Raw genomic sequence first — 27,649 nt, forward strand, 5'->3', positions numbered from 1 at the left:
CCTGGTGGGCTGCCGTCTATGGGGTCACACAGAGTCGGACATGACTGAATTGACTTAGCACAGCCAGGATAGTGAGTGCCTAAAATCTATTTGTTCATTGTTTCAGTGCTTCCTGAAACTTTCAGTCCACTTAAACTGGGTCACTGCCAATACTCAAATATACGTGTCTTTAGGAACTCAGGGCTGGGTAAATCACCACTTAAAGTTATTTGGATGGAACCTGGTGACAGTACATTTTAAAAATGTGTAAGATTTTGTGCTTTTTAGCAAAAACCCCTTTATGTCACAAAAATGAATTTTAAGACAGCTCGCATGTTTAGCAGAAAGCGAGCTCTACACTTGTAATTAGACCTGAGTTCTAGTTCCTCTTCTGCAGTTAATTACTCTGTGATCTTTAGAAAGTTCCTTACCCTTCCTTTCCGGTCCTGATTCCTCATCTGTTGTTCTAACATTCATTAATTCCACAAATGTATACTGTCCGCGGCGTGCTGGTAACTAAGGCTAGTGATACAGGGGTGAGTAGCATAACAGCTAATAGCTAGGGAATGCTTACTCTAGGCTTGGTCTTTTGCTAATAAGAGTCAAAGGCACTATCTCATTTAATCTTCTATGAGATAGCACTACCGTGATACTTTCTGTACTTTACAGAGGGGGAAAGTGAGGCATAGCGAGGTGAAGTAACGTCCCCTGCATACCAAATGACGCGGTGAAGACAGCACTGAACTCTGGACAGTGGGGCTTCAGATACCGTTCCAATAACCTTAGCGACTCCTTGCCCTCATAATTTGGTGACTGTTTCAGTGGTCTGCATTTAACCTCAGCCCAGGGGTACTGGATGGAGCACCCTCTTGGTGCAACGTCTCAAGGGTTCGTCAGAGAAACCAATGAGAGACCTGACACTCGGATGGAACGCTCTACTCCGCTCTCGCAGTTTCCACGCCCGGAAGGTGAGGCGGTGGGAGGTGTTGACGGGTCGTACGTGCACACGCACGCCTCTCTCGGCGTCCACTTTGGTATGGGCCAGCGTGCGGGTCACGCCAGCCCGACGCGCTTCTCGGAACTCGGCAGGGGGCGGGGAGAAAAGGCGCGCTGCGTGCGCGCCGGCCCCTCCGACGTCGGTGCGGCGGGAGGCTCCGCCCGACCGAGGGCTTCTTTGCCCCGCCCCCTTCCCGCGCCGTCGTGGCGGCCACTTCCTGGCCCTCCCCAGCTTTTGCGAAACCAACGAGAGGACACCGCCTGCATCTAGAGCAGCCCAACCAGGAACGTAACCGAGTGGCGCGCGAACGTGAGAGGAAAGCTGTGCGCGGCTGCGCTTTCCCGCCCCTGAACCGTTCTAGACGCGGGTGAGTGCTGGGGCTTCGGCCCGCACCTGGAGCTGCCCGCGGAGCAGCTCCCGGAACGACCCCGCCCCTCTCCAGGGTAGGCCTCGGCCCTGGCTCACTCCCAGCATGCTCTACGCGAGGTGCCCAGGCAGGTCCAGTGGGAGGAACAGTGAGGGGGAGAGATTGAGCGCCAGCTTCCTAGAAGCGCTCCCTCTGCCCCTCCTTGGGGTCTTGGGTTGACCGTGTTCTCCCCCTCACTTACGTTCTCCATTTCATCCTCCTCCCTTTTCCATACTCCGCCCCAACCACCTTCATCTAAAGAGACTCGTATGGAAAACCACTCTGGTAGTTTCTGCCTTGTTTGAGCCCGTGTGCAGTTTTAAGTTTCCCTCCCCTCTGCACCAAATATCCTATCATGCGCATCACATATCATGTGCTACTCCTTAGGAAAATTCGTGCAAATGACTTATAAGTGGTATCCCCATCAAGAAGAATCCTGACATCCATATGCCATTATCAAGCTAAGAAACACTACTGAATTATCATATATTGACCAGAAATAATATGAAATGCCAAAGACCTATGTAAAAGAATTCATTTTGCAGTGCATCTGACAATTCTGCTTGTTTCCTGTCAATTCTCTTTTCCTTATTAGAGCTGTGACCGAGTTCTGTGAGTGACAGAAAAACTGTCCTGCCTCTTTCCCCACTCCCCCACCCCTGCTTGAGAATTACGTCTGTCAAGCTATTCCACACCTGTTCCTTCAAAGGTAATGGAAGTCAAAGTCCATTTCCTCTAAAACCGAGGGATGGTGTCCTTGAGGCAGTATGGTGGTGTTAGATGCAAGATCTGTTAAATTATGATTAACAGATCTTACATGTTTCTTCATTTATAGGAAAACAGGGTTATTCAGTAACTTGTTTATTATCAATAATATGGATAGAAGCACTGTTGAGGTCATTATTCTGTACCAGAAAAAACATTAAACTGATGTCAGGATATGTGACTTCTAGTTCATTTCTACTACTGACTGTGACTTTGGGTCAGTTACCTAACCTCTGTGGACCCTCTATTTCCCTATTTGTAAAAAGAGAAAAGCGACATTAAGTATCTTCTAAGGCCACTTTCAACTTAAAGAAACAAAGGGAAAAAATCTAAGGAGCTCAGAACATTCCTTGTGGAGATGGAAAGGAGATTGGGAAATTTTCAACAGTTGTATTTAATGTTGACTTTTCTTTTAATTTCTAATTGAAATCAAAGTGTAGACTTTTTACTTCCCCAAAGAATAAACAGATGCCTTTGGAGGAAATAAAAATGTTCATTAATGGTCCCCAGATATGCCTTATATTGACTCAGTTCTCATCCAAATAATTTAACTCTTTTCATTATGGGCTTTTATTACATCAGTTAGTTGAGATACTGTGTTGAAAGTCATTTAGTCTTAGGAACAAGAGGGTAAATATTAACAAATATGGTATCAATTCCAAGAAATTTGCTTTAGATGTACTCAAAACATCTGGTAGCAGCCATCGGTTAAATAAAGCTTTAGATTGAGAACAAAAGCCAGCACAGATACCAGTGATGATATAGCAACTGTAAGTGGTTTTATTTGTTCAGTTTAATCACCGACTCAATGGACGTGAATTTGAGTGAACTCCGGGAGCTGGTGATGGCCTGGTGTGCTGCGATTCATGGGGTCGCAAAGAGTCGGACACGACTGAGTGACTGAGCTGAACTGAACTGAAGATTTTCTTGTAAAAGTCCATTTATAGCTGCAGAGGTATTTAAATAATATAATGCAAGCTTGTGAAACAAAATTCCTTTCAAGAGAATGATGGACAGACTACCTCTGTAACATTGGTTTCTGGAGTCGGTACTTTTAATTCAGTACTTAGTTAATTAAATCCCCATAGATGAAGTGCAGAAATAGCCTCCCAGAAAATTCTACGGCTGCGAGGTATTTCTGCAAAGTTCCAGTTTATACCGAGCAGTAAGATACCATTGGAAGCAAAAAATTCTTAAGATTCTCTTGTACTATTTGCAACTGATTCCATGTCAAACCTGGGAGCCTTTTTTTCCTTAACATTAAGAGCCAAATGTAAGTATAGGGGAACTATCAAATCATTAGACTAATCCTTTTCTATTAAGTATCCTAAAGTTCTTTTTCTTCTTTATAGGAAAAATGCTTTCTGAAAGCAGTTCATTTTTGAAGGGTGTAATGCTTGGAAGCATTTTCTGTGCCTTGGTCACTATGCTAGGACACATTAGGATTGGTCATGGAAGTAGAATGCACCACCATGAGCATCATCATCTCCAAGCTCCCAATAAAGAAGACATCTTGAAAATTTCAGAGGATGAACGCATGGAACTCAGTAAGAGCTTTCGGGTATACTGTATCCTCCTTGTCAGACCCAAAGATGTGAGCCTCTGGGCTGCAGTGAAAGAAACTTGGACCAATCACTGTGACAAAGTAGACTTCTTCAGTTCTGAAAATGTTAAAGTGTTTGAGTCAATTAACATGGAAACAAATGACATGTGGTTAATGATGAGAAAAGCTTACAAATACGCCTTTGATAAATATAGAGACCAATACAACTGGTTCTTCCTTGCACGCCCCACTACGTTTGCTATTATTGAAAACTTAAAGTACTTTTTGTTAAAAAAGGATCCATCACAACCTTTCTATCTAGGTCACACTGTAAAATCTGGAGATCTGGAGTATGTGAGTATGGAAGGAGGAATTGTCTTAAGTATAGAATCAATGAAGAGACTTAACAGCCTTCTCAGTATTCCTGAGAAGTGTCCTGAACAGGGAGGGATGATTTGGAAGATATCTGAAGATAAGCAGCTTGCTGTCTGCCTGAAATATGCTGGAGTGTTTGCAGAAAATGCAGAAGATTCTGAAGGAAAAGATATATTTAACACCAAATCTGTTGGGCTTTTTATTAAAGAGGCAATGACTAATCACCCAAACCAGGTAGTAGAAGGATGTTGTTCAGATATGGCTGTTACTTTTAATGGACTGACACCTAATCAGATGCATGTAATGATGTATGGGGTATACCGTCTTAGGGCATTTGGGCATGTTTTCAATGATGCATTGGTTTTCCTACCTCCAAATGGTTCTGACAATGACTGAGAAGTGAAACAAGAGCATGTATATGATCACCGTACAGGACGTGTATTGTTGTTATTTGTAGTAACAACTGCATATATATCCAACACAGCAGTATGTTTCTTTTTTTGTTTTCTTTTTCAATTTGGTGGCACTGATGTATTCCCACATTGAAGTTTAGTAGTACATTTTTAAATAGGGTGGATTTTTTTTTCTTAAAAAATATGATAATTTCAACTGTGTTGGAAAGAAATGTCCTAAGAATAATAATTTTACAAATAAAGGATATATTTATAAGTAATATATGTGATAAATTCTAAATTATGAACATTAAATCTGTGGCACATTTTTTTGCTGATTGGTTAAAAATTTAACATGTCTTTTTAGCTTGCTAAGATATGCAAATGAAATCTCTAATTTCGAATCTGTGATTAAAGTAAAACTTTTAGCTATGTGTTTCTGTTACTTCTAATGTTGGTTTATGTTCTAAGCCCTCATAAGTGCCAATGGATTTGCTTTCTCAGAATACACAACCAAGCAACCAAAAGAATGTTCCCAACCCCTGTTAAAGTGAAAGTTGAAATCTGTCCATGAAACTGAAGATTACTTACAAAGGTTAATAATTTTCCTGGGAGCTAGTTTATTCCTCGGCATATACAATTTCTCTATGCATATATTGAAATTGGAGTGGTGACCGTAAAGAATGTAATTCATTTAACTTCATTGTTTCCCAGTTAATCAAGCTCTCAGCTATGGCTTGAATAAAAATATACCAGTTGAGATTGATTTACTCCTGCAGAGCAAGTGAGTTCTGTGGAAATCTCCTTTGTTGTTGTTTAATCGCTAAGTTGTGACCAACTGTTCTGAGACCTCATGGACTGTAGCCCACTAAGCTCCTCTGTCTGTGGGAGTTCCCAGGCAAGAATACTGGAATGGGTTGCCATTTTCTTCAGGGGATCTTCCAACCCAGGGATCAAACCCAAGTTTCCTGCATTACAGGCGAATTCTTTACTGCTGAGCCACCAGGGAAGCCCCTTTGTGCTTAGTCTCACAGTCGTGTCCAACTCTTTGCAACCCCATGGACTGTAGCCCACCAGGCTCCTCTGTCCATGGAATTCTCCAGGCAAGAATACTGGAGTGGGTTGCCATGCCCTTCTCCAGGGAAGCCCCTTTAAATCTCCTTTAAAGAACTCCTTTTGGTAGTCTGGCAGTTTCATTTACCTGGGTTGAATCTGCCCTGGTTTTTGTTTACCTGTTCAAATTTTGAGATTTTTTTTTTGCATGTTCTTGATTGTATCGTATGTTGATTGCACCTGTTTGGTGTGGAGGCCTTAACCTCACCATTCACCTCGGATTACTATGCCATTTGCCTGATTTCAGTGGCCACCTAGAAGCCTTAAGGATGGTAGATACAATAACTTCTGTCTTCATAAATTTGTGAAATACTTGGAGCTGATTTGCCCTCTTATTAGGCCTGCACATGCCATATAAGTCAGATCCATAAGCCTCCACAGGGTGCGAGACCATGACATTTTAGAGATCAATTTTTCTTGTAACTGGCCTCATGATGTTAATAGTCTACCACAGCTTTTGTAAGCCAGAAAGAGAATTTCCTTAAGAAGGCCTTGGGCTACAAATTATCAATCATCAGAGTAGTGTGTAAAACCCTTTGTTTTAATTTGTACGATCTTCCTCATTGGGACTCTTGGTTAAGATGAAAGGTTATTAATTTAGAAAAGTAATAAATCAAGCACCCTAATATGTGGTCTCAGATGTAATTACTACAAACCAAATCATATTCAGTGAGTATAATGATGCACAGTATCTCACTGAGTGTGACACCCAGTTTACAAGTATCACCTTGCCCCCAACACCAATATATTAAATTTTTTTCTAGTGTATTATCACCTTCAATTACATTAGGGTATCAAAATATTGTTGAAATAAATATATTAGAGAATGCATTCCATTGTTTGATTTCCTAGTGGGTACTAAGGTAACAATTGCTTTTTAAACCAAATTGATGCTCTTGATTGTATTTTTATACGAGTATTCCTTTATAAAAGGGACTTTTCCTGGTAGCTCCGCTGGTAAAGAATCCACCTGCAATGCAGAAGACCCTGGTTCAATTCCTAGGTTGGGAAGATCTGCTGGAGAAGGGATAGGCTACCCACTCCAGTCTGCTTGGGCTTCCCTGGTAGCTCAGCTAGTAAAGAATCCACCTGCAATGCGGGAGACCCGGGTTCAATCCCTGGGTTGGGAAGATCCCCTGGAGAAGGGAATGGCTACCCACTCCAGTATTCTGGCCTGGAGAATTCCTTTATAAAATGTTAGTTGTCTTAAATAATATACTGTCTCTTTGAACATATTTGTACCTAGTCTTGTAGATAAAACGAATCAGTAACACAGAAAATTGTGCTATAGAGGTCATGGTACAGATTTGATCATGCATTCAGTAGTCAAAAACTGTAACCCTAACTACAGTCTTATTGGGAAGAGAGTTGGGAAGAATGGACATCTAATGAGAATTGATCATGATTGTGAATATATTTTACATATGGCTGGCTAATGCCTACTATATTGGACAACACAGGTCTAAACCAGTTCCCCAAGTGTGAGACCCACTGGCTGAATGTAAATGAGAGAAAACTAAGTTTCTTCTAAAAGTTATATTTATCTTTCTGGTTTTCTTGAATGCAGTGGAAACTGCACCTTGACTTTAATTAGGCCCCAGGCCATCTCCTTGCACAAGTTCAGTCACTAGACCTTCTTTTTCAAAACACTGGATTTGGAGCAAAATATAGATTAGATCTCTCGGCTTTTTTCTTCATGTAGCTAGAAGATTGCTTGTGTATCAAATCTGATTTATAATGCCCAGATTTTTCTGTAATGCATTTAAACAAACCCATCTATTGGGCTTAAAGCAGGGAACACCTATATTAGAAAAGTTACTGAAAGCACAGTTTAGTAATGATGTACCACTAATTTTCTACTCGTTTAAAATGTTCTGTTCCTTTTAGTGCCAGCTCACTTGGATTGATGCATTCGCTGCATGTCTGAGTGGATATGTGAAGAGCCTGTTTGTAGTAGTTTAGCTTTCTTTTGGCATAGAAAAAAAATTCAGAAATTTTTGCCAACTTTCCCACAAAGGAATCCCCAAAGTCTAATGAAAGAATAATAACTCAATTCCAATATAATCAAAGGTAAAATACTGTATTCAAAGGATAATGGAGGAAATGACTTATTTAGAAAGTATGAAATGGTGAAATGAAATGATGGTGTGTATCTGGGGTCTCTAGCATAATAGAAAAGTCCACTTTTATTAGTGTGGAATCTGTACGCTATACTATTCCTTGCATATATTGAATACCCACTAGCTCAACACTAGACCTGGTTGTTTTGTGGAAAGCAAAAAGGCCCAAACACATGATTCATACAGGCAGTCAAACAATCATTTCATATAAGCTTTGCATGAGCAATAAAACAAGCCATTGTTTACTATTAGAATATGGTGGTCCCCTTTTCCTTAAAAATCATTTTGATAAGTGCCGTTTCTCTTAACCCACATAATCCCCATTTCTTTGATAACTTTCACTGATTCTGTGCAAGAATGGCCATGCTGGTTTTGCCATTGCTTTGGCAATTTAGTGAAAGACCTGGGAGGAAGAGCAGGGCCTAAAAATAAAACTAAGATTTTCTATGAATGGATGGATGGATGGAGTGAGAAGCTGCATGTGTTCACTTGTGTCTGACTCTTTGTGACCCCATGGACTGTAGCCTTCCAGGCTTCTCTGTCCATGGGGTTCTCCGGGCAAGAATACTGGAGTGGGTGGCCATCCCCTTCAGGGATCTTTCCGACCTAGGGATTGAACCCAGGTCTCCTCTGGTGGCTCAGCTGGTGTAGAATACACCTGCAATGCAGGAGACCTGGGTTCGATCCCTGGGTTGGGAAGATCCCCTAGAGAAGGGAAAGACTACCCACTCCAGTATTCTGGCCTGGAGAATTGGATTGTATAGTCCATGGGGTGGCAAAGAGTTGGACACCAGTGAGCGACTTTCACTTCACTTCTGCACTGCAGGCAAATTCTTTACCACTGAGCCACCAGGGAAGTACAGGAGTGAGGAAGGATGCCCTTAATTATGTGACAGGCTTACATATGGGGAAAAAAAAAAAAAAAGCAGTGCTTCTAATGAATGAGTGATAAGAGACATCTACAAAGGTACTCAAAGTGTAGAATGGGGATGTTTTAATAGTCAAAACACCAGGCCCATACCATCAGGAGGAAAAAGTGGTCCTAACTTGGGGCTTCCCTGGTGGCAGTAAAGAATCCGCCTGCAATGCAGGAGACCTGGGTTTGATCCCTGGGTCAGGAAGATCCCCTGGAGAAGGAAATGGCAACCCACTCCAGTATTCTTGCCTGGAGAATTCCATAGACAGAGGAACCTGGCTGGCTACAGTCCAGTCCTAACTTGATGGAAGACTATTTTTTTTAATTTTTATTGACGAAGAGTTGATTCACTATGTTGTGTTAGTTTCAGCGTACAGCAAAGTGAGTCAGTTACACGTATACATATATCCATTCTTTTAGATTATTTTCGCACATAGGTTATTACAGAGTATTGAGTAGAGTTTCCTGTGCTATACAGTAGGTCCTTATTAGTGTACATAGTAGTGTGTATATGTCAATCGCAATCTCCCAATTTATCCCTCCCACTGATGGAAGACTTTAAATACTGGCGCTGAGAGTCTTCTTTTCCCTATTTACCGCTCTAAGGTATTCACCTCTAGAAGGAAACTTCAAGGAACACTGCCCATTCTCCATCCCAGTGCCATCCAATAGAAATGAAAGCCACATGTGTAGTTTAAAAATTTCCACTAATATTAGCCACATTTAAAAAGGTGAAATTACTTTTAATATTATATTTTATTTAACCCAATATATCTAAAATATTGTCATTTCAATGTATAAGTGACAAAAATGGGATACTTTACAGTATTTTATTAAGTCTTTGAAACCCAGTGTGTATTTTACAGTTACAACACGGGTCTAACCAATTCCAGAAGTGTGAGACAACATCCCACCCTGGGGCTGACATGTGAATGGAGAAAACTTGAAGTTTCTTCTTAAAGAGCTGTTTATTTTTTTGTCTTGAATGCTATGGAAATTACAACCTGACTTTTAGCAGGCCCCAGGCCATCTCCTTGTACCAGTTCCATTACTGGATCTTCCTTCTCACAAGGAAGTATCACTGAATACTCCTTCTCTAAATTAACTCTTCCCTGGTGGCTCAGACGGTAAAGCGTCTGCCTATAATGCAGGAGACCCGGCTTCAGTCCTTGGGTTGGGAAGATCTCCTGGAGTAGGAAATGGCAACCCACTCCAGTATTCTTGCCTGCAAAATCCCATGGATGGAGGAGCCTGGTAGGCTACAGTCCATGGGGTTGCAAAGAGTCAGACATGACCGAGCGACCATGTCTTTCACTTCACTTCACTTCTCAAAATTAACTCAGTAGATCTGGAGTGAAATATAGATTAGACCCCTCAGCCTTTTCCCTTATATTGTTGCTGTTATTTAGTGGTTTCAGTCGTGTCCAACTCTTTTGTGACCCCAGGGACTGTAGCCCATTAGGCTCCTTGTCCATGGGATTCTCCAGGCAAGAATACTGGAGTGGGGTGCTGTGCCCTCCTCCAGGGGAAATTCTTGACCCAGGACTGTAGCCCATGACTGTAGCCATGTCTCCTGCTTTTAGGGAGATTCTTTTTTTTTTAAGTATGTATTTATTTATGGCTGTGCTGGGTCTTTGTTGCTGCTTGTGGGCTTACTCTAGTTTTGGCGAGAGAGGGCTACTCTCTAGCTGTGGTACCCCGGCTTCTCACTCCAGTGGCTTCTCTTGTGGCAGAGCGTGGCTCTAGGGCGCAAAGTAGTTATAGCACCCAGGCTTCGTTGCCCTTAGGCCTGTGAGATCTCATATCAGGAATCAACCCATGTCCCCTGGATTCTAAGGTGGATTCTTAATATTCTTAATCACTGGACCACCAGGGAAGCCCCTGCAGGCAGATTCTTTACTATCTTAGCCACCCAGGCTTGGCAGCCACCTACTGTTACCTCATTCTAATCCTACTCATATTTTCCCACTGTGGTATACAGGCTCGGCCAACTTACACTTATCTCCAGTAGCCCATAAACAAAGATGGCGATGCAACTGAGGGCCAAGACTAACATTTTATGAAATATGAGGGGAGATTTTCTGCAAAACAGGCTTAGCAATCAAGTTGAAATTAGGTTCAAATCCCAACTCTGCCATTTATTAGCAATGTGTCCTCAGGAAAGTTAACCCTTGTTTCCTCGTTTGCAAAATGAGAATTAAAATCTACCTCATGGAGGGACTTCCCTGGTAGGTCCAGTCGCTAAGACTCTGTTCCCAATGCAGGGGGCCCAGGTTCAATCCCTGGTCGGGGAACTAGATCCCACATGCCACGACTAAAGATCCTGTGTGGCACAACTAAGACCTGGCACAGTCAAATAAATCTATAAAAACAAATAAAATCTACCTCATGGAGCAGTCATAAAGATTAAGCAAGATATATAAATAGAGCTTATATATACAGTAGGTACTCAAGTAATGTTATTTCCCTTTCCCTCTGGCCCATTTGAACAAGTTTAACTAGCACTTTACACAGTTAAATATGTATCAATCCTTTTTATTAAGTATCTTTCTGGTAAAATATTAAAATATTGATGTGAATAACAGCTGGTACTGAATATTCAAAGTCACAAGGGAACTCCTTCATTAATAGTTCTAAGATAACATCTATACACTGAATCTGTGCCATGCAATAAAATAGCTCTTCCTTGAGCAGCTTTTTAATAAAGTAAATATTTTTTTAAGGAGAAAATTGGAAGTTCCTTTTAAGAACATTAACCTAATACATGTTCCCCTTTCACAGCTAATTAGACATTATTGGAGCCAAAATTACCCAAATCAATATGATTTCTATCTCCTCACACTTTAATCAAGATACTTCTCTCTCTTTGTCTCTTTTGTTTTAGTTTTTTGACCATGAGGCACGTAGGATCTTAGCTCCCCAAGGGGATCAAACCACCCCCCAACACTAGAAGGCGGAGTCCTAACCACTGGACCGCCAGGGAAGATGCTTCTCTATATTAAAAAAAAAAAAAAAAAAAAAAAAAAACTACTGCTTTAGTAAGACTCTTCCATCCACAGTAAAAGCATCTGGGCAGTTGGTACTTGAAAGAGAAATGGATTTGACAATACCAAGAAGCTCATGAGGCCATGTGCCTTCTCTCAGACCTCTGCATTTGGGAGCAAGAAAGCAGAATTACTTTGTGGACTCCTTTAAAAACATTTTACAAAATATAAGATTTTTTACCCTGTAAAACATAAAATAAGTGCAGTGTAAGCTTACAAGTTTTTATGACAGTTTAGCCCCTACTATTTTTGAAGCAGAATAAAGCATTGCCAGCCATAAATTATCTTCCAGTCATGTGCTTTTTTGAAAGCTATTTAGGAGATAGAGGTTAATTTGATGGATTAGAGACTGCTGTTATCCCACTAAATGAAAATGTTTGTACTCTATATTCAAATACAGTTCAGTTGAGCTTTTTATAGGACTTTAGTTTCCTGACCAGGGACTGAACTCGTGCCCTCTGCAATGGAAGCATGGAGTCCTAGCCATTGGACCAATAGGGAATTCCAAGGTTGAACTCTCTTAAACCCAAAATGCTTACATAAGCAAACTTTACAAAGACTGTAGTCATGCAAAAGCATACTTTTTCCTCATCCTGGATAAGCCAACTCTCTAAGAAAGCTGTCCACAGCCTACAGGGCAAAAAAGACCCCTCAGTCAGTAAAGAATCTGCCTACAATGCAGGAGACCTGGGTTCAATTCCTGGGTCAGGAAGATCCCCTGGAGAAGGAAATGGCAACCCACTCCAGTATTCTTGCCTGGAGAATCAGATGGACAGAGGAGCCTGGCAGGCTACAGTCCATGGGGTTGCAAGAGTCAGACTCAACTTAGCGACTAAACCACCACCACCCATCCTCCTCACCCTGCCCAATTTAATCCAGATGCTTAAGTGAACAGTGAATTTTGGCTTTAAAAAATGAATTCTGGATGGGGCAGCAGTAGAACTAATGAGAACACTATCCAGATTAACAAGTACATACAAAATCTTTCAGATGATGAAAAACTAAAAATCTGTTAAAACATCAATATGATAAGACAGACATTCCATGCCTCACAGATAGGGAAACAAAAGTAGAAGTTAAGTGCATGCAGCTTTTAAAAGTTGTCTTGGGACTTCCCTGGTGGTCCAGTGGTTAAGAATCCACCTTCCAATGTGGGATGTGGGTTCAATCCCTGGGCAGGGAACTAAGAGCCCACATGCTGCAGAGCAACTAAGCCTGCACATTGCAGCTACTGAGCCCGTGTGCTCTGGAGCCCATGTGCCACAATGGGAGTCGACATGCTGCAGCACAAGGTCCCAGGTGACACAAGGAAGATCTCACGTGCCACAACTAAGACCTGACACAGCCAAATAAATGAATAAATATAAACAATTATTGCACTAATCCTTTTATTTCTCAAAATGTTCAGGGACAAAATTTGGTGTACTTTAACTTTTCACTCCAAGAGGCAAATCTTTAATAGTACAATTAGTTTGGATGTTTTTATCTATTTTTCCTCCCCATGACCTGTTCTAATGAACATGATATTATTGGTAGAAATTCCTGTGAATCATCTCCACGTCCTTTTCCATATATAAATTATATTCTCCAGGAAGCCAGCTCCTACACCAACTGACCAACCAGCCTGATAGTCTCAACATAGATTTTAAAACTGGTTTTCAATCCTGTTCATTCACTCCTGTTCTGGTGGAGTTGTAGTCCTTTACAAGTACTTAATTAGTTTTAATATAATATTAGATAAATTATCATTATAGTTCATTATATCTACTCATGCTTTTACCTGCTATAAAACAAAGCATAATAAAGTATACACATGATGCATAAAAATAGAATACAAATATACATTTCCATGCATCAATCTCCACGTTGACAGGCAAGATTTCTTTAGGAGTATTGCTGAGAGACTAGGATATTAAGAATATAATTATATTTAGTGTAATTTTTACTGCCTTAATACAATTAATGACATACTAAACGTAAGCGTTCTGAAGGGCTTTCAAAATATATTTTAATGGCCTAAGTCTTACAGGTTATTGAATAACTCAGTAAATTTCTGATTGCTTGAGACCTCAAAAGTGATGGTTATATTTGACACAGGATGCATACATACATTTTCTGTTTTTTCTCTCATCATAAGTCAGTTTCAGTAGATGTTCCTTTAGAAATTGGAACATTTTGAGTTTCCTGAAGAGCCTTGAGAAATGTATTCTCAAAATTAATGAACCTAGATAAACAAAGTTAAAATATTTACCACATTTTGTTTGGGCATACATTCATTTCATATTCCCATTAATATATAATTGCTACATAATTAATAGTCTCATGAACAACAAAAGGGTGAAATACTTATTATAATGAAATACCTCTGTAACCTCTGTAAATTTAGTCATTTACCATTCTTATATCTTCTGAAGTACTTTGCTTAGAGATACTGTATCCTTGGTAGCTGATTTGTATGTGCAGGGGGAACTGGGCTGGATATAATCATTATTTAACAAATGCCATCTGACTTTATGTTTGGGGACTATCAAATCTCTCCAATTGGAAATGTTCATGGCTGTCCTTTAGCTAAATCCAGCTGCTTGTTTTGAGTCCAGAACATTAAGAAAAGGAAAAATGCAGCTGCCAACCGAGCACCACCAAACCATTATAATAGTCTGCTAGAAGAGGGCTGACCAGGTCTATGGCAAAATGAGACAACCATCTGAGTTGGAATGCTGAACTGTTGCAACTCCAAGACACCTGGATTTTTTTAACCTCATATTGGATACAATCTAAGGAATATGTTTATATTTGGTTCATGTATAATTTATAAGTTTTGATGACTGAAATTGGAAATGTATTAGTAACTTCCTACTAGCTTTATAAATTGGTACTGGGCTGTCACCATTACTCAGATTTTTAAAAATGTAACTTTACTCACTAGCCTTGAAGCTCCTTAAGGGCAAGGGCAACTTGTCTATTATTCATCTTTGTGCCACACACCTAGAACCTAGTGGATATTCAATAAATGTCCAGTGAGCTGAACTGACCTTGGCTGAGGAAAAGTACACAAAAATGACTAGACTGTAGGTTGCCTGACACAAAAGTAATTATCAAACTAAAAGTGAACTGAAGCCACATTACACATGAGAAAACAGGCTCTCCCCATATTCCTACTCTCAGGAATGTGGGTAAACTGTTTTCTTTATGCACAGTGCATCAAGAGGTTGATATACCTGCTAGTTCAACCTCTTTGAATCGGTTCACTAGGCTCCCACCTGTGGAATCACACCCCCGATTAACTCCATGACCTGAGGCCTCAGACCCGGGGAAAGTAGGAAAGGTACATATTTAGCCCACATCACCAAGGCAACAAAGTCAATGTACCTGAACAGAGTAGAAAAACAAGCACAGATGATGTTGAATATTTTAAAAGTGTTCCCGACACCCACTGTAACCGTGGTCTGAAACATGGATCAATTATTTCTGAAACCTCACAATTAAAACTTCTCTAATATGTGTGTGTGCTTTGTTTTTCATCACTAACACTCCATAGGCAATTTTAGTCAATTAACATTATCTTAGTACCAAGAATAAAGATTCAAAGTTTGGTTTTGACATAAATAACTTATTTTCTTTTTAAGCATATAAGGAACTATAGACCTCAAATAGGCTGCCTGTCTCCCAAATGGGGAGACGTCTGAATTTGAAACTAGTAAGTCAGCATGAAATGAGACTATCTGTTGAAGAAACCTACCCTGAAAATTCATTTATAATTATGCCACTGATTAGATTATTTACACTTTTATCCACCAGGAATAAATAATAAAATATTAAAAATATAGCAAGTTGTAGAATATAACTGTCATAACAAAGGTCAATACATAGGACTTAAAAAGGATATAGGAAGAAAAATATCAGGGCACCTCTATGGGCTAAGAAAGAAAAGATTTTGGCAGTCATAAGCATTCTAATTAATGATGAAGGAGGAAAAATTCTCCAAGCCCTACCCCAGCCCAGATGAAAGACTCCCCCAAATTATCAACCTTCCTTTACTCTAATCCATCTTCACCAAGAAACCGCCTGTTTACTAACTGTTTACCCTAAGCAGACTTACTACTATAAATTAATACACTTACATTCTAACATGGGATTCGCCAAGTCTTACAGGTTTTGTGGGAAATAGTTTCTCAGTCTGAGTCAGACCCTGGATCTGTACCCTTCACCTACGTTGTGAAAGCCCAGCTGCAACAGCCAGCCCAATGGTATCTCTCTTTTTACTATCCACCCTCACCTTTCTCACCAACTTCTAACTGTAACACAGGTCACCACAATCTTGTAAATGTCTGTATCCATCTGAAAAATAAAATCACATGTACTGTATTTGTCTACAACCAAATGAAGATGGCTGAAACATAGTATAACAGCAACGCTATTAGGAAGAAAGACCTGTTATCACTATATAAATTCACAGCTGCTGTTTAATTCTCAAAACAGCTTACTGTTCTTACTGAAGTAGGTTGATAGTCTTCACATGCCACTTATGATAAGAGATACACATTCTTTGGGGAATACAGTAGGGACTCAAATCTGGAAGTTCTGGGCATCTGTGGAGTATGATTTCACCCAGCTTCAAGAGACGGCATTAAATAAATTGAACCAAAATCTGATCAAGCCTATCTGTTTACGGGCTATATGAGGAATATAAAAACAAGTTAAATTACTTTACAGTGATACAATCAACAAAATCCAGAATGTGACAGGAAACTATAAGACAAAACAACTAGATTTCTTAAATAATTAAAGGGAAAACAAAAGAGGGGGAGCTTATAGATTAAAAGAGACAAATAAATAGCAACCAAATGCAATATAAGAACCTTGGCAGATACCAACTTCAAGCAAACCAATGGTTAAAAAAATAAAAAGAGAAACAATTAAGTCCATTTGTCATATATCTGAAGAAATAGCTAAATGTTTAGGTGTGATAATGATATTGTGGTTATATTTTTAAAAGAAAACATATCTTTTAAAAATACATATTAAAGAAACTATGGATGAAATGATATATCTGAGATTTGCTTCAAAATAATTGGGGAGTGCAGTGGGAGGGAGTGAGACAGAGACAAAACAATATTGGACATGAATTGAAGCTGGGTGATGGATTAGAAAATCCAATATACTATCTACCCATACTTTTCTATGCTCAGAATTTTCCATAATGAAAAGTTTAAAAATGGAAATAGCAACAAAAAAACACACACACAAAAGAGAAGGGGTACTTCTAGGTGCCCTTGGGTAATGGGATAAAAATCCAAGTTTAATATATACACTATAATGTGTAAAATATATAGCTAGTGAGAAGATACTGTATAGCACATAGAGCCCAGCCTGGTGCTCATGACAACCTAGAGGGGTGGGATGGGGGGAGGTGGGAGGGAGGCTCCAGAGGGAGGGGATTATGTATACTTATGGCTGATCCACACTGTTGTACAGCACAAATAAATACAACATTTTAAAGCAGTCATCCTCCAATTAAAAAAAATAAAATGTTTTAAAAAACCAGTCTAGCTCCAGCCCCATTAATTGGTCAGATTTTCTGAGGCATCAGCCATATACTAGCAAGTTCATTTACCAAGTCTTGCCCTTCATCTTGCATCATTAGCCTAAGAAAGGACATTAAGTTGTCTTAATTAAGTTTGGTTACTTACCAGCTACCTTTTAATGTCCAACTTCGTAACCCAAATTTAACTTAAGTTTAAGAAAAATTAAAATAATTTTTGAAGCTAACAGAATTTTAGCATCTGTTGAATTTATTCAGCATAACCACAGAGGTATTGTCTTCATGCTGTCACACATAAACACAAACACAGATACAGATACAGCACAATATCCATTTTTAGCCCAAGTGTATTTCTTCTGAGGCTCATTTATATGTCTTCATATGCCACAGCCCATCATTTAAATAATGGATATTTTCAATGCCAATTCCTTTGTTGACTTTCTCACTGCAGAAGGAATAAAGCACATAAACATGTTGTTAAGTACTTTTACAGCTTACTCATGGTAAATGTAATTCAGGGTGCATTGCTCTTTTTTGCAATTATTGAGCCATATATAGGGAATTTATTTATATTACACTAACATGATCATCTTGGAGAAGGCAATGGCACCCCACTCCAATACTCTTGCCTGGAAAATCCCATGGACAGAGGAGCCTGGTAGGCTGCAGTCCATGGGGTCGCTAAGAGTCGGACACGACTGAGCGACTTCACTTTCACTTTTCACTTTCATGCATTGGAGAAGGAAATGGCAACCCACTCCAGTATTCTTGCCTGGAGAATCCCAGGGATGGGGGAGCCTGGTGGGCTGCCGTCTATGGGGTCGCACAGAGTTGGACACGACTGAATCGACTTAGCAGCAGCAGCAGCAACATGATCATCTACATTAAAATACATTACTCTGCTGAAGTTCATTCATGTCTTAAAGAAATTCTAGTGATCTAACTAGTAGGATCACAGAAACAGAGTAATGATGTTGCCAGACCAGGAGAACATCAAAGTGTTATAATTAACCCTGAAACAAAAGTAATAGGAATAATTTGGTCATCAAATGAGTTCCAACATTTTTAAGTATATTGACTATATTTTGATAAACTGAAAGTGAAAGTCACTCAGTCATGTCCAACTCTTTGCTACACCATGGACTATGCGGTCCATGGAATTCTCCAGGCTAGAATACTGGAAAATATATATACTGGAAAAATACTGGATTGGGAAAGGGTAGTCTTTCCCTTCTCCAGGGGATCTTCCCAACCCAGGGATCAAACTCAGGTATCCTGCACTGCAAGCAGAGACTTTACCAGCTGAGCCACCAGGGAAGCCCATGTTTTGGTAATGTATCGCTAATATTTCCTTAATATTTTATGCCACCAGGTAAAAATACAAGATAAATACTGTGTGGCACTAAATTATGTCACTGTTTTTAAAAACTAGCAGCAAAATACCTTTCCCCACACCTAAGTGAAATCACACTAAATAAAAAAATTCCTAAAATACCACACACATACATATAATACAGCTGTGTTGGCACACAGGTTCTTTTCAGAGTGCTAAAGAAAGAATGCAATCTCAGAGAGGAAATAACTTTCAATGGCTTCCTAAGTCTTAGGAAAAATCAGAAATGAGGCTTCTGTGCATAAACATTTGTAAGACATGGTATGAACGAGAGCAAAGCTCACCTGTAACTCTGATTCCTCCTGCGTGTGCACTAAGTCACTACAGTTGTGTCCGACTCTCTGTGACCCTATGGACTTCTCTATCCCCAGGCTCCTCTATACATGGGATTCTCCAGGCAAGAATACTAGAGTGGGCTGCCATTTCCTTCTCTAGGGGATCTTCCCAACCCAGGGATCGAACCAGTGTCTCTTATGTCTAACCTGCATTGGTGGGCACGTTCTTTACCACTACTGCCATCTGGGAAGCCCCTTACTGCATAGGTTACCTATATCTGAAAAACTAAGGGGGACTAACAGGAGACTTACATATCTTCTGCAGACATCTTCATGACTCCAACACACAGAGCATGCTGTTTTCCTTCTGCCATGATTGCCTGAAAACACACAGCTAAGAAAACCATTTATCTATCAAAATAACTTCGAGGGGGGTGTCACATTACTGCTTAAGCCGCTGGGAACCCAACTTGCATTTTCACCTAGTCCATTAACTCCTTGAAGGCAAGGACCTAGCATCATTTATGGGCACACTGCAAATATTCAATAAATGCTAAATGAATGGAATCTAATAATCATTCTCAGGTTTTGGGTCAAATGCTAATACTATAACCCAATGCTAACAAAAGAAGGAGGAGAAGAAGAAAAAGAAATCAGGCAAAAAAAGGAGATAACATTTTTTGCATAAAAATATTAAAAAGAAATAAATATCCATTGTTCTAGTGCTTTAATCACTAAATGGTGGTTTTATATAAAGGATACATTAAAACAATAACTATATCCCCTATCTATCTTTAAGAGCCCAATGTAACTTGCAATCTCTCCAGAACAAACAGAATGTTCTTGGTTCATTTGAAGTGTCTAAAGTGGTAAAGATTACAGTCCATATTTTCAAAGTTTCAAGTGTACACAACACCTCTCTGTACTAGTTTTGCAGCTTTCCAACAGTCTATAATTATTTCAAAATAAAAGTAATTTAAAAAGTAAAGGCCAGACACTAGGAAAATTTTCCATCTAGGGGAAACTCCAGAACTTTATAAACTTTAAAAACTTAGAGCAATCATAAACATAAAAGGATAACCTGTCCTCAGAGAATATTTTTCTCCATTGGTTTTCAATTCATTCATTCATTTCTTCAATGTTCCACAGATATTTGAACACCTATTACATGACCAGTATCTATGTCAATACAAGCTGTTCCTAAGATATACAACTTATATTACCCCTTAGATATAACTTCCACAAGAGAGGACACCCTCTTCTGAGCACTCTTAAACCCATTCCAATGGCTGTCCCATTCCAGTGATTTCCCACCAAATATGGTTCCTTTCCTCAACCTGAGGCAAATGGTCATTTTATCTATGACAAAACAGAAGATATCATCTTGTCCAGACTAGTTGACAAAAAACTAATCTAGAATATGGCTGAAACAACACCAGAGAAATGGAAGGAATGCAGAATTATTCAGCTATGTCATGAGTTGAATAGATTCTTAAGGGCTATCTCTGACGTCAACGTTTCTCTTTGAGAAAACATGTTCCGAGGCCCAAACAACCAAGTTAAAAATGAATTTTTAAATAAAAGTTAATAGGGACTTCAAAATAAAGCAATAGGAATGGCCAATGGTTCCTGCTGCTGCTGCTGCTGCTGCTGCTGCTGCTAAGTCACTTCAGTCATGTCCGACTCTGTGCGACCCCATAGACGGCAGCCCACCAGGCTCCCCTGTCCCTGGGATTCTCCAGGCAAGAACACTGGAGTGGGTTGCCATTTCCTTCTCCAATGCATGAAAGTGAAAAGTGAAAGTGAAGTCGCTCAGTCATGTCCGACTCTTAGCGACCCCATGGACTGCAGCCTACCAGGCTCCTCCGTCCATGGGATTTTCCAGGCAAGAGTACTGGAGTGGGGTGCCATTGCCTTCTCTGGCCCATGGTTCCTACTAGTCACCAAAATTCCACCTGGTGCCTAAATTCTTTTCCCTTTTGAATGCTTTTTTCCCAGGGTAATTCAAATGTAAAAGTAGCAAGATGATGTTCAAATAAGTGATCCAATCATATCATATACAACCTCTCTATTAATAATCAGGAGTTTTATACTGTGTCCCAAGTCTCATAACACTGGGCCCTAACACAGCTGAAATGCAGCTGGGACTCTTTTTATTACTTGTTCTCACTTAACTTCTAACACAAAATAATGTTGCTTCCCACATCTTCAAATGTAAGCAGAAAGATATAACAGTAACTTCCAAAAGATATATCTAATGCTCTCTTGGATGTTAGTTCTTTCAGTGATAACAAGAATACAATGAACACATTTTTCAACAGAGCCTGGGAAGGATACAACAATCGTATCTACTGCAGCAGGGTAAAGTTTAGCTCCGGGAGAAGTTAAACCTGGACACATTATATTTGCTCCACTGAGTACAAATTTGATGGCTCCTTTGTCAACCTGCTGATGTGGCAGGATAAAAGGATCTAGAAGAAAAGAAATACATTACACCCATTAATAAAACTAAAGACTCAACAGAAAAAGGCAAATGACATGAACAAATACTTCCCGAAATTACAGTACTTTGACAGATGAGAAATAAAACTGAAACACATTCCTTCACTTATCAAATTGGTATATATTTTTGAGAAAAGTAATTACCAGTGCTAGCAAGAATGTCAGAAAACTGGCATTCCCATTTACTGCTAAAAGGCTTATAAATAGGTACAGGCTTTCTTTAGGACTACTAGGCAATATGTACAAATAGCCTAAACTAAACTCTTTGATTTAGTAATTCTACTTCTAGGACCTTATCCTAAGAAATAAAGGAGGAATGCGCAATATATTTAGGTAGAAAGATGCTCATTATAGCACTAATATTTATATTAGAAATAAACTGGAATCAACCTAAATGTCCAACAATTAAGAGATAAATGACTTAAAGTATATCTATAATATCCGTATAATAGAACCATGTTTTTGGAGAATATGTAATACCTTGGGAAATATTCATAATATATGACAAGTGAAAAAAAAACAATAAAAATTGCCAAAAAGATCAGTGGTTGCTAAGGGTTGGAGGAGGGGAAGAGGTGGGAGGGGTGAGTAGGTAGAAAAGAGGGGATATTTAGGGCAGTGAAACTATTCTGTAAGATATTATAACAGTGGATACAGTGCCTGCTCAGTCACATCAGTCATGTCTGACTCTTTGTGACCCATGGACTGCAGCGACTTCACTTTTCACTTTCATGCACTGGAGAAGGAAATGGCAGCCCACTCCAGTGTTCTTGCCTGGAGAATCCCAGGGCCAGGGGAGCCTGGTGGGCTGCCATCTATGGAATCAGAGTCGGACACGATTGAAGTGACTTAGCAGCAGCAGCAGCAGCAACAAACATTATTTTGTTTCTTAACACCTGGCCTTGACACTACTAAGAACTGGGACTCCATGCTTTCTCTTATATAGAATTCTCTCTATGAAGCAAATCTGGGTACAGATGTAAAAGCCAATGTTTACAGCACTTATTACACGCTTTGTGAATGTGTATGTGTGTAATTATCTAACTGTTGTCTATTCTCCCCACTAGACTGTTAGCTTCCTAGGCACAGGGACCGTGTCTATCTTTGCTTCCTATCACATTCTCAATACCTAGCTCAGTGCCTGGCACAGAATAAGTTCAAAAACTATAAATATTTTTTGAATGAATGAATAAATGTTCTTTCTTGGGCTTTTGGAATGCATAATGAGAGAATATGCATTTTTCAGATTTACCACAAGACGGAGAAGGGGAAATCTTTTGAGTTTTATATTCCATATAACCTAGTACTAGTAAGTTAACTGTGGGAGTCCCTGGTGGCTCAGAGGGTAAAGAGTTTGCCAGCAATGCAGGAGACCTGAGTTCGATCCCTGGGTCAGGAAGATCCCCTGGAGAAGAAAATGGCAACCCACTCCAGTATTCTTGTCTGGAAAATCCCATGGACAGAGAAGCCTGGCGGGCTACAGTCCATAGGGTTGCAGAGAGTCAAACACGATTCAGTGACTTCACTTTCACTTTTCTTTCAATAAGTTAACTACCAGAAGTCACTTTCAACTCCTTTGTGTCTTTTCATATCCCCAAATACATATTTTCTAACAAGACTTACATTTGTGAAGTAATCTTAGGGTTGGATAAAAAGGCCCTTCTCTTTGTCTAAAAAATAGTAACTCTCCATTTACTGTAAGGATTTCTATATGTTCATGGCTGTAAAACAAACATCACAAAGTACCAAGTTAGATATTTTCTTTCAAAAATGAATATGCCAAACATCCTTTAAACAATGTATAATATGAAGTATGCATATATAGAAATACAGTAAGGTTTAAAAAAAAATTTTCAGTAAAGATCCAGGCCCAAAAAAACCCCCACAAAACACTACTTAAATTAACACCAGTCCAGTAGAGAAAAATATGATCTGCTACAATTTTATTTCACATTTTATTACATATTTTAATTTCCTTGGTAGATAATTAATAAAACAAATCTCTAAAGCACAAGCTGAAATAAATCTGACTCTGAATAAAAACATTTAATTAACTCTTTAATAAAACAATCAGTACACAATGCCGCATTTTTCACATACAAAAGCATGTGAAAATATAAATATTGATGTTTTAGGGTTACTCATTTAGAGTAGATAAATAGTTAATATAAAGATAATCAGTTATTATGAGTGCAGTCTAATTATATTATATTCAGCTTCTCTGAGTTTTACATGGGAAAAAAAACAAAGACTTACCATCGCACTATTTTGACAGGATCTTTCTTAGGCATGATTTGATTAAGCCATGGTTCAATACCTGGAAACTGTTCTATCAATTGATTCTTAATACCCTTTATAACTGAGGTTTTCAACTGGATGCAATTGGACACATTTTCTTTTTCATCAAATCTGCCAAATGATTTTTGCAAGGAAAAACAAAAAGCATTTCTAAAAAGACATAACAGAATAGCTAAAGGTATTTTTTAAATTATTTACCTATTCCCAAGCAAATATTTAGATGTCGAAAATAATTATGGAAGAAATTGCTTTTTAAAATACAATTTCCCTTTTATTCTGTCCAGCACAAAACCAGTGTCTTAATACAATATTAAACTGTCATATACACACAATTAGCTGGAGAGGGGCAGGGAAGGGGAAAGGATATGAGGCATATATAACACAATAAACTGAAATCAGCTACACAAATGCCTTTCCTGGAAAATCTTACTCAGTTCTACCCAGAAAGAAACAGATTCCCACCTATAACAAAATCTATGAAAAACAAAACAAAATGAAAATACCCTCAAGCATTAGGATACAAATGACCAACCCAAACATTAACACAGAAAAGCAGCCCCTCCTACGCTATGTAATCTGTTGAGATTTTTTTGAAGTAATAATGACGGTATTTAACATCCCTAATTATTTTTGCTCAAAATGTCATGCACAAAACCCACCTTCCTTTGCCCATGTTCCCCCTTTGCTTTTTGCGTCTACCAAATCTGCAAGGCAAAGCCACTAGGTACGTTGCAAAGAATTTTTTTCTTCCTCAACTGAATAGCCTATGGAGCAATCACGTTATTTTCAAGACAAGGTTAATCTGGCAGCTAGGCAATAGGTATGACAGTCCGCTAGCTTCCTGTCACCCAGACTCCTTCACTCCCATGACCCAGGAAGTCAAGCCTTCCCTTGTTCAGTTCCTAACTAGTAACCACATGGCAGAGAGAGCAGGGCTGTCCTCTTGCTAAAGAGGGCATGTCCCTAAATCACAGTGCAAGGATGTGATTGGTAGAATCCTAGGAATGGAGCTAGGACTGGGAAAGGGGGCAAATGAGAAAGAGGGGTAACGAGATAGAAAATGAGAGTGGGAGGACCCAACCTGATTGAAGATTAGGGGCGAAAAGCTTAAAAAAATGTTGCAAGCATAGTACTGAGACAGAGACATATAGTGTTGAAAGCATGGTACTACAGAAAAACCTTAAAGAGTAAGGATGGCAGGGGTGGGGGAAAGAGAAAGAGAAGCTTTGCTCTTGTCCTCTTCCCCACCACCCACCCCCACCACCTTCGTGAGCAGCCGAGGGAGGCCACGGCATGTCCTTACTTCTTGAACATGATCCAAGGTGAAGGGGGCGACGATAGGGAAGGGCCCGGAGTGGGGAAGAAAAACTGAATTAGCAAGTGTCCGACAGATCCCCTTACAGGAGGAAGGCCGGCACTGACTGTCGGAACTGTTTTCTTTATCCGGAAAGGGAGACAGGCAGCTGCACTTTACGGTGTTCAGAGACAGTTCACTACTTCCGCTCCTCTAAACACGTCCGCGCTTTTGCTGGCCCTTTCTGGGTTACCGATCCCCATCCAGAGCCGGTAGCTGAAAGGGCGGGACTAGAAAAGGAAAACGAGATAGAGACATCATTCCAGTAGCAGAAAGAGAAGAACGGAGCACATGGGGCAATCAATCAAAGCCGTGGTTAAGGCCGGTGTGTCACTACGGGTTCCTCAAAGGGTCAAGATTCTTCCGAGTTTCATTGCTACCTGCTGTTTACTTTTTAGTGGGAAGGGGTTTTGTTCCCTGAAACAACCGAATGGATTGGTGCTTACCGACCAGCTTGAACCCGGGCAAACCGCTTGACATTATGTTAACGTACTCGTGGCCTTGCCAAATTTAGCAAATAAAAATACAGGACGCCCTGTACAGGACATTTGGATTTCAGATAAATGATGAATACTTTTTGGGTTTTTTTTTGTTTTTTGAGGTATAGCTATACCTCAAACATATTTAACACTAAAAAAAAAAAAAAAAAAAAAACTTGCTATCTGAATTTAATTTGGCATCCTGTATTTTAATCTGGCAGCCGTGTTCACTGACCACAGTGAGGTGCCCCCAAAGAATTATTCACGAGGTTACTGTCCCCTGCCTCACCCTCATAGGAGTTGAGCTATAAACCTAAAGAGGTACCTCCCTTGAATGGTAGAATGGCCTCTAGGCGATCAATACTAGACTAATCTAATTGAAGAGATAACAGATTAAACACGTTTTACCTGTAATTTTAAAAAGGAGAGCAAATCAAGGGTTTTGATCAGCAGAGAAAGCATGCGTGCGTTAGCCGCTCAGCCGTGTCGACTCTGCGACCCCATGGACTGTAGCCCTCCGGGCTTCTCTTCCATGGAATTCTTCAAGCAAGAATACGGGAGTGGGTTGCCATTTTCTTCTCCAAGAGAAAGCATAGAAAAATACAAAACCTGAATAAGCACTACCCAGGCGGTGGGGTAGGGTGCATTGATCTGTAAAACAAATACAGCAGTCTCTTCCAGGAGCAAATACTCTGCTGGGGAAATGGACGCTTGGAGCAATCACAGCAAATAGCATTATGTGTTTGAATTGTACAACTAACAACTCACCTTGCCTTGATTCTATGGTAGCAACAATCTTCTGATTATAATTTAGCTTCCCATGAAGCTCTGCCCAGAAGGAACTCTGTTTTCAAATCATATCCACATGAACAACTGTAAATTAATAAATTGTCATTCGGTTTATAGCTCAGTTTCTTGTAAATGACTTTAGCATTAATCTGCTTTCCCAGCATTAGTCGACTCTTTAACATTGAAAATATTGTTTAGGAACATGCAAAACTGAAGCCCAGACCCCAGCTGTGGTTAGTGCTATACTGCTAACACTTCTTACAAAGTAGGAGAATATTACTGGCAACTCTCACATCATCCTAGAAGCCTGCCATGGAACAGCTAATACATCATAACAGCCATAAACAGTTACTATTAAGCAGTTTGAGGTGGGGGAAAGCAGATGTTTTGCATCCAATCTAAACATGGTAACACCATAGTAATAACAATGTATTCCACTAGCAAATAAATTTTAACTTGATGAACTCCCAAACTAAAAACTTCCCAGGTGGTGTTAGTGGTAAAGAACCCACCTGCTAATTCAGATTAGACATAAGAGACACCAGTTCCAACCATGGGTTGGAAGATCGCCTGGAGGAGGGCATGGCAGACCACTCCAGTATACTTGCCTGGAGAATCCCATGGACAGAGAAGCCTGGCGGGCTACAGTCCATGGGGTCACACAGAGTCGGACAGGACTGAAGCGACTTAGTACACAGCACAAACTAGTAACACCTTGATGAAGTTCCTAATTTCTTGAACTTCTTAATTTCTTTTAATTTTACTTTTTGGCTGCTGCACAGCTGTTCCTGAACCATTGGTGGAACCCGGGCCCCCCGCCTTGGAAGTTCAGAGTCTTAACCACTGGATAGCCAGAAACTAATTTTAGACTTATTAAAAAGTATTATGCTGAGTATTTGCAGTGCTAGAAATAATAGCCAACGTTTAATTCTATAAAAATTATACGTACTCTAGGGGACTTCCCCTGGTTGTCCAGCTGTTAAGATTCAGCGTTTCCACTGCAGGGGGTTGCAGGTCTGATTTCTGGTTAGGGAACTAAGATCCTGCTTGCCTCCAGTCACAGCCAGAAAGTAAAAAAGGAAAAAGAAATTATACATACTCTAAATTATAACAAATCCCACATGCATGGAATAGACATATAGCTATATGTGCATACATATTTTAATCCACTTTCATATACTCTGATAATCACAGAAACCAAATCTGAAGTATTAATATAACAAACGCCAAGTTAGGTCATTAGTATTAATGAGGGAGGTATTTAGTTCTGTATGCGTGCATGAACACCTTTATTCATAACCCACCTACACAGATACATAAGCAGGGTCCACTTTTCACTGCAGTGTGTTTCTGGTTTTGCGTTGTTC

General features: G+C 39.7%; 2 protein-coding genes across 11 annotated transcripts; one reads left to right on the top strand and one right to left on the bottom strand.

Annotated features, from left to right (window-relative positions):
* The first annotated feature begins 1,131 nt into the window (after positions 1-1,131).
* C1GALT1C1 (C1GALT1 specific chaperone 1) lies at positions 1,132-5,227 on the top strand. 3 transcript variants are annotated; one of them, XM_027534382.1, is made up of 3 exons: positions 1,132-1,343; positions 1,978-2,091; positions 3,500-5,227. In XM_027534382.1, exon 3 carries the CDS (start codon positions 3,505-3,507, stop codon positions 4,459-4,461), a length of 957 nt encoding a protein of 318 aa, XP_027390183.1. In that variant the 5' UTR covers positions 1,132-1,343; positions 1,978-2,091; positions 3,500-3,504; the 3' UTR covers positions 4,462-5,227. The 3 variants fall into 3 exon arrangements, with proteins under 3 accessions (XP_027390183.1, XP_027390185.1, XP_027390184.1); XM_027534383.1 differs by lacking the exon at positions 1,132-1,343 and adding an exon at positions 1,358-1,419; XM_027534384.1 differs by lacking the exon at positions 1,978-2,091.
* Positions 5,228-17,421: 12,194 nt separating this feature from the next.
* On the bottom strand, positions 17,422-26,034 carry MCTS1 (MCTS1, re-initiation and release factor). 8 transcript variants are annotated; one of them, XM_027534374.1, is made up of 8 exons: positions 25,902-26,034; positions 24,964-25,244; positions 24,320-24,424; positions 23,619-23,810; positions 22,986-23,083; positions 21,198-21,331; positions 19,173-19,240; positions 17,422-17,637 (listed from the first exon to the last, which is right to left on the bottom strand). In XM_027534374.1, the coding sequence occupies exons 3-8, from the start codon at positions 24,331-24,333 to the stop codon at positions 17,556-17,558; spliced, it is 588 nt and encodes a 195-aa protein (XP_027390175.1). In that variant the 5' UTR covers positions 24,334-24,424; positions 24,964-25,244; positions 25,902-26,034; the 3' UTR covers positions 17,422-17,555. The 8 variants fall into 8 exon arrangements, with proteins under 8 accessions (XP_027390175.1, XP_027390177.1, XP_027390174.1 ...); XM_027534376.1 differs by lacking the exon at positions 25,902-26,034 and having other exon boundaries at positions 25,062-25,322; XM_027534373.1 differs by lacking the exon at positions 25,902-26,034 and having other exon boundaries at positions 24,964-25,322.
* Between the last annotated feature and the right edge of the window lie 1,615 nt (positions 26,035-27,649).

The sequence above is a fragment of the Bos indicus x Bos taurus genome, chromosome X (assembly GCF_003369695.1).
Source record: "Bos indicus x Bos taurus breed Angus x Brahman F1 hybrid chromosome X, Bos_hybrid_MaternalHap_v2.0, whole genome shotgun sequence".
Lineage (NCBI taxonomy): Eukaryota > Metazoa > Chordata > Mammalia > Artiodactyla > Bovidae > Bos > Bos indicus x Bos taurus.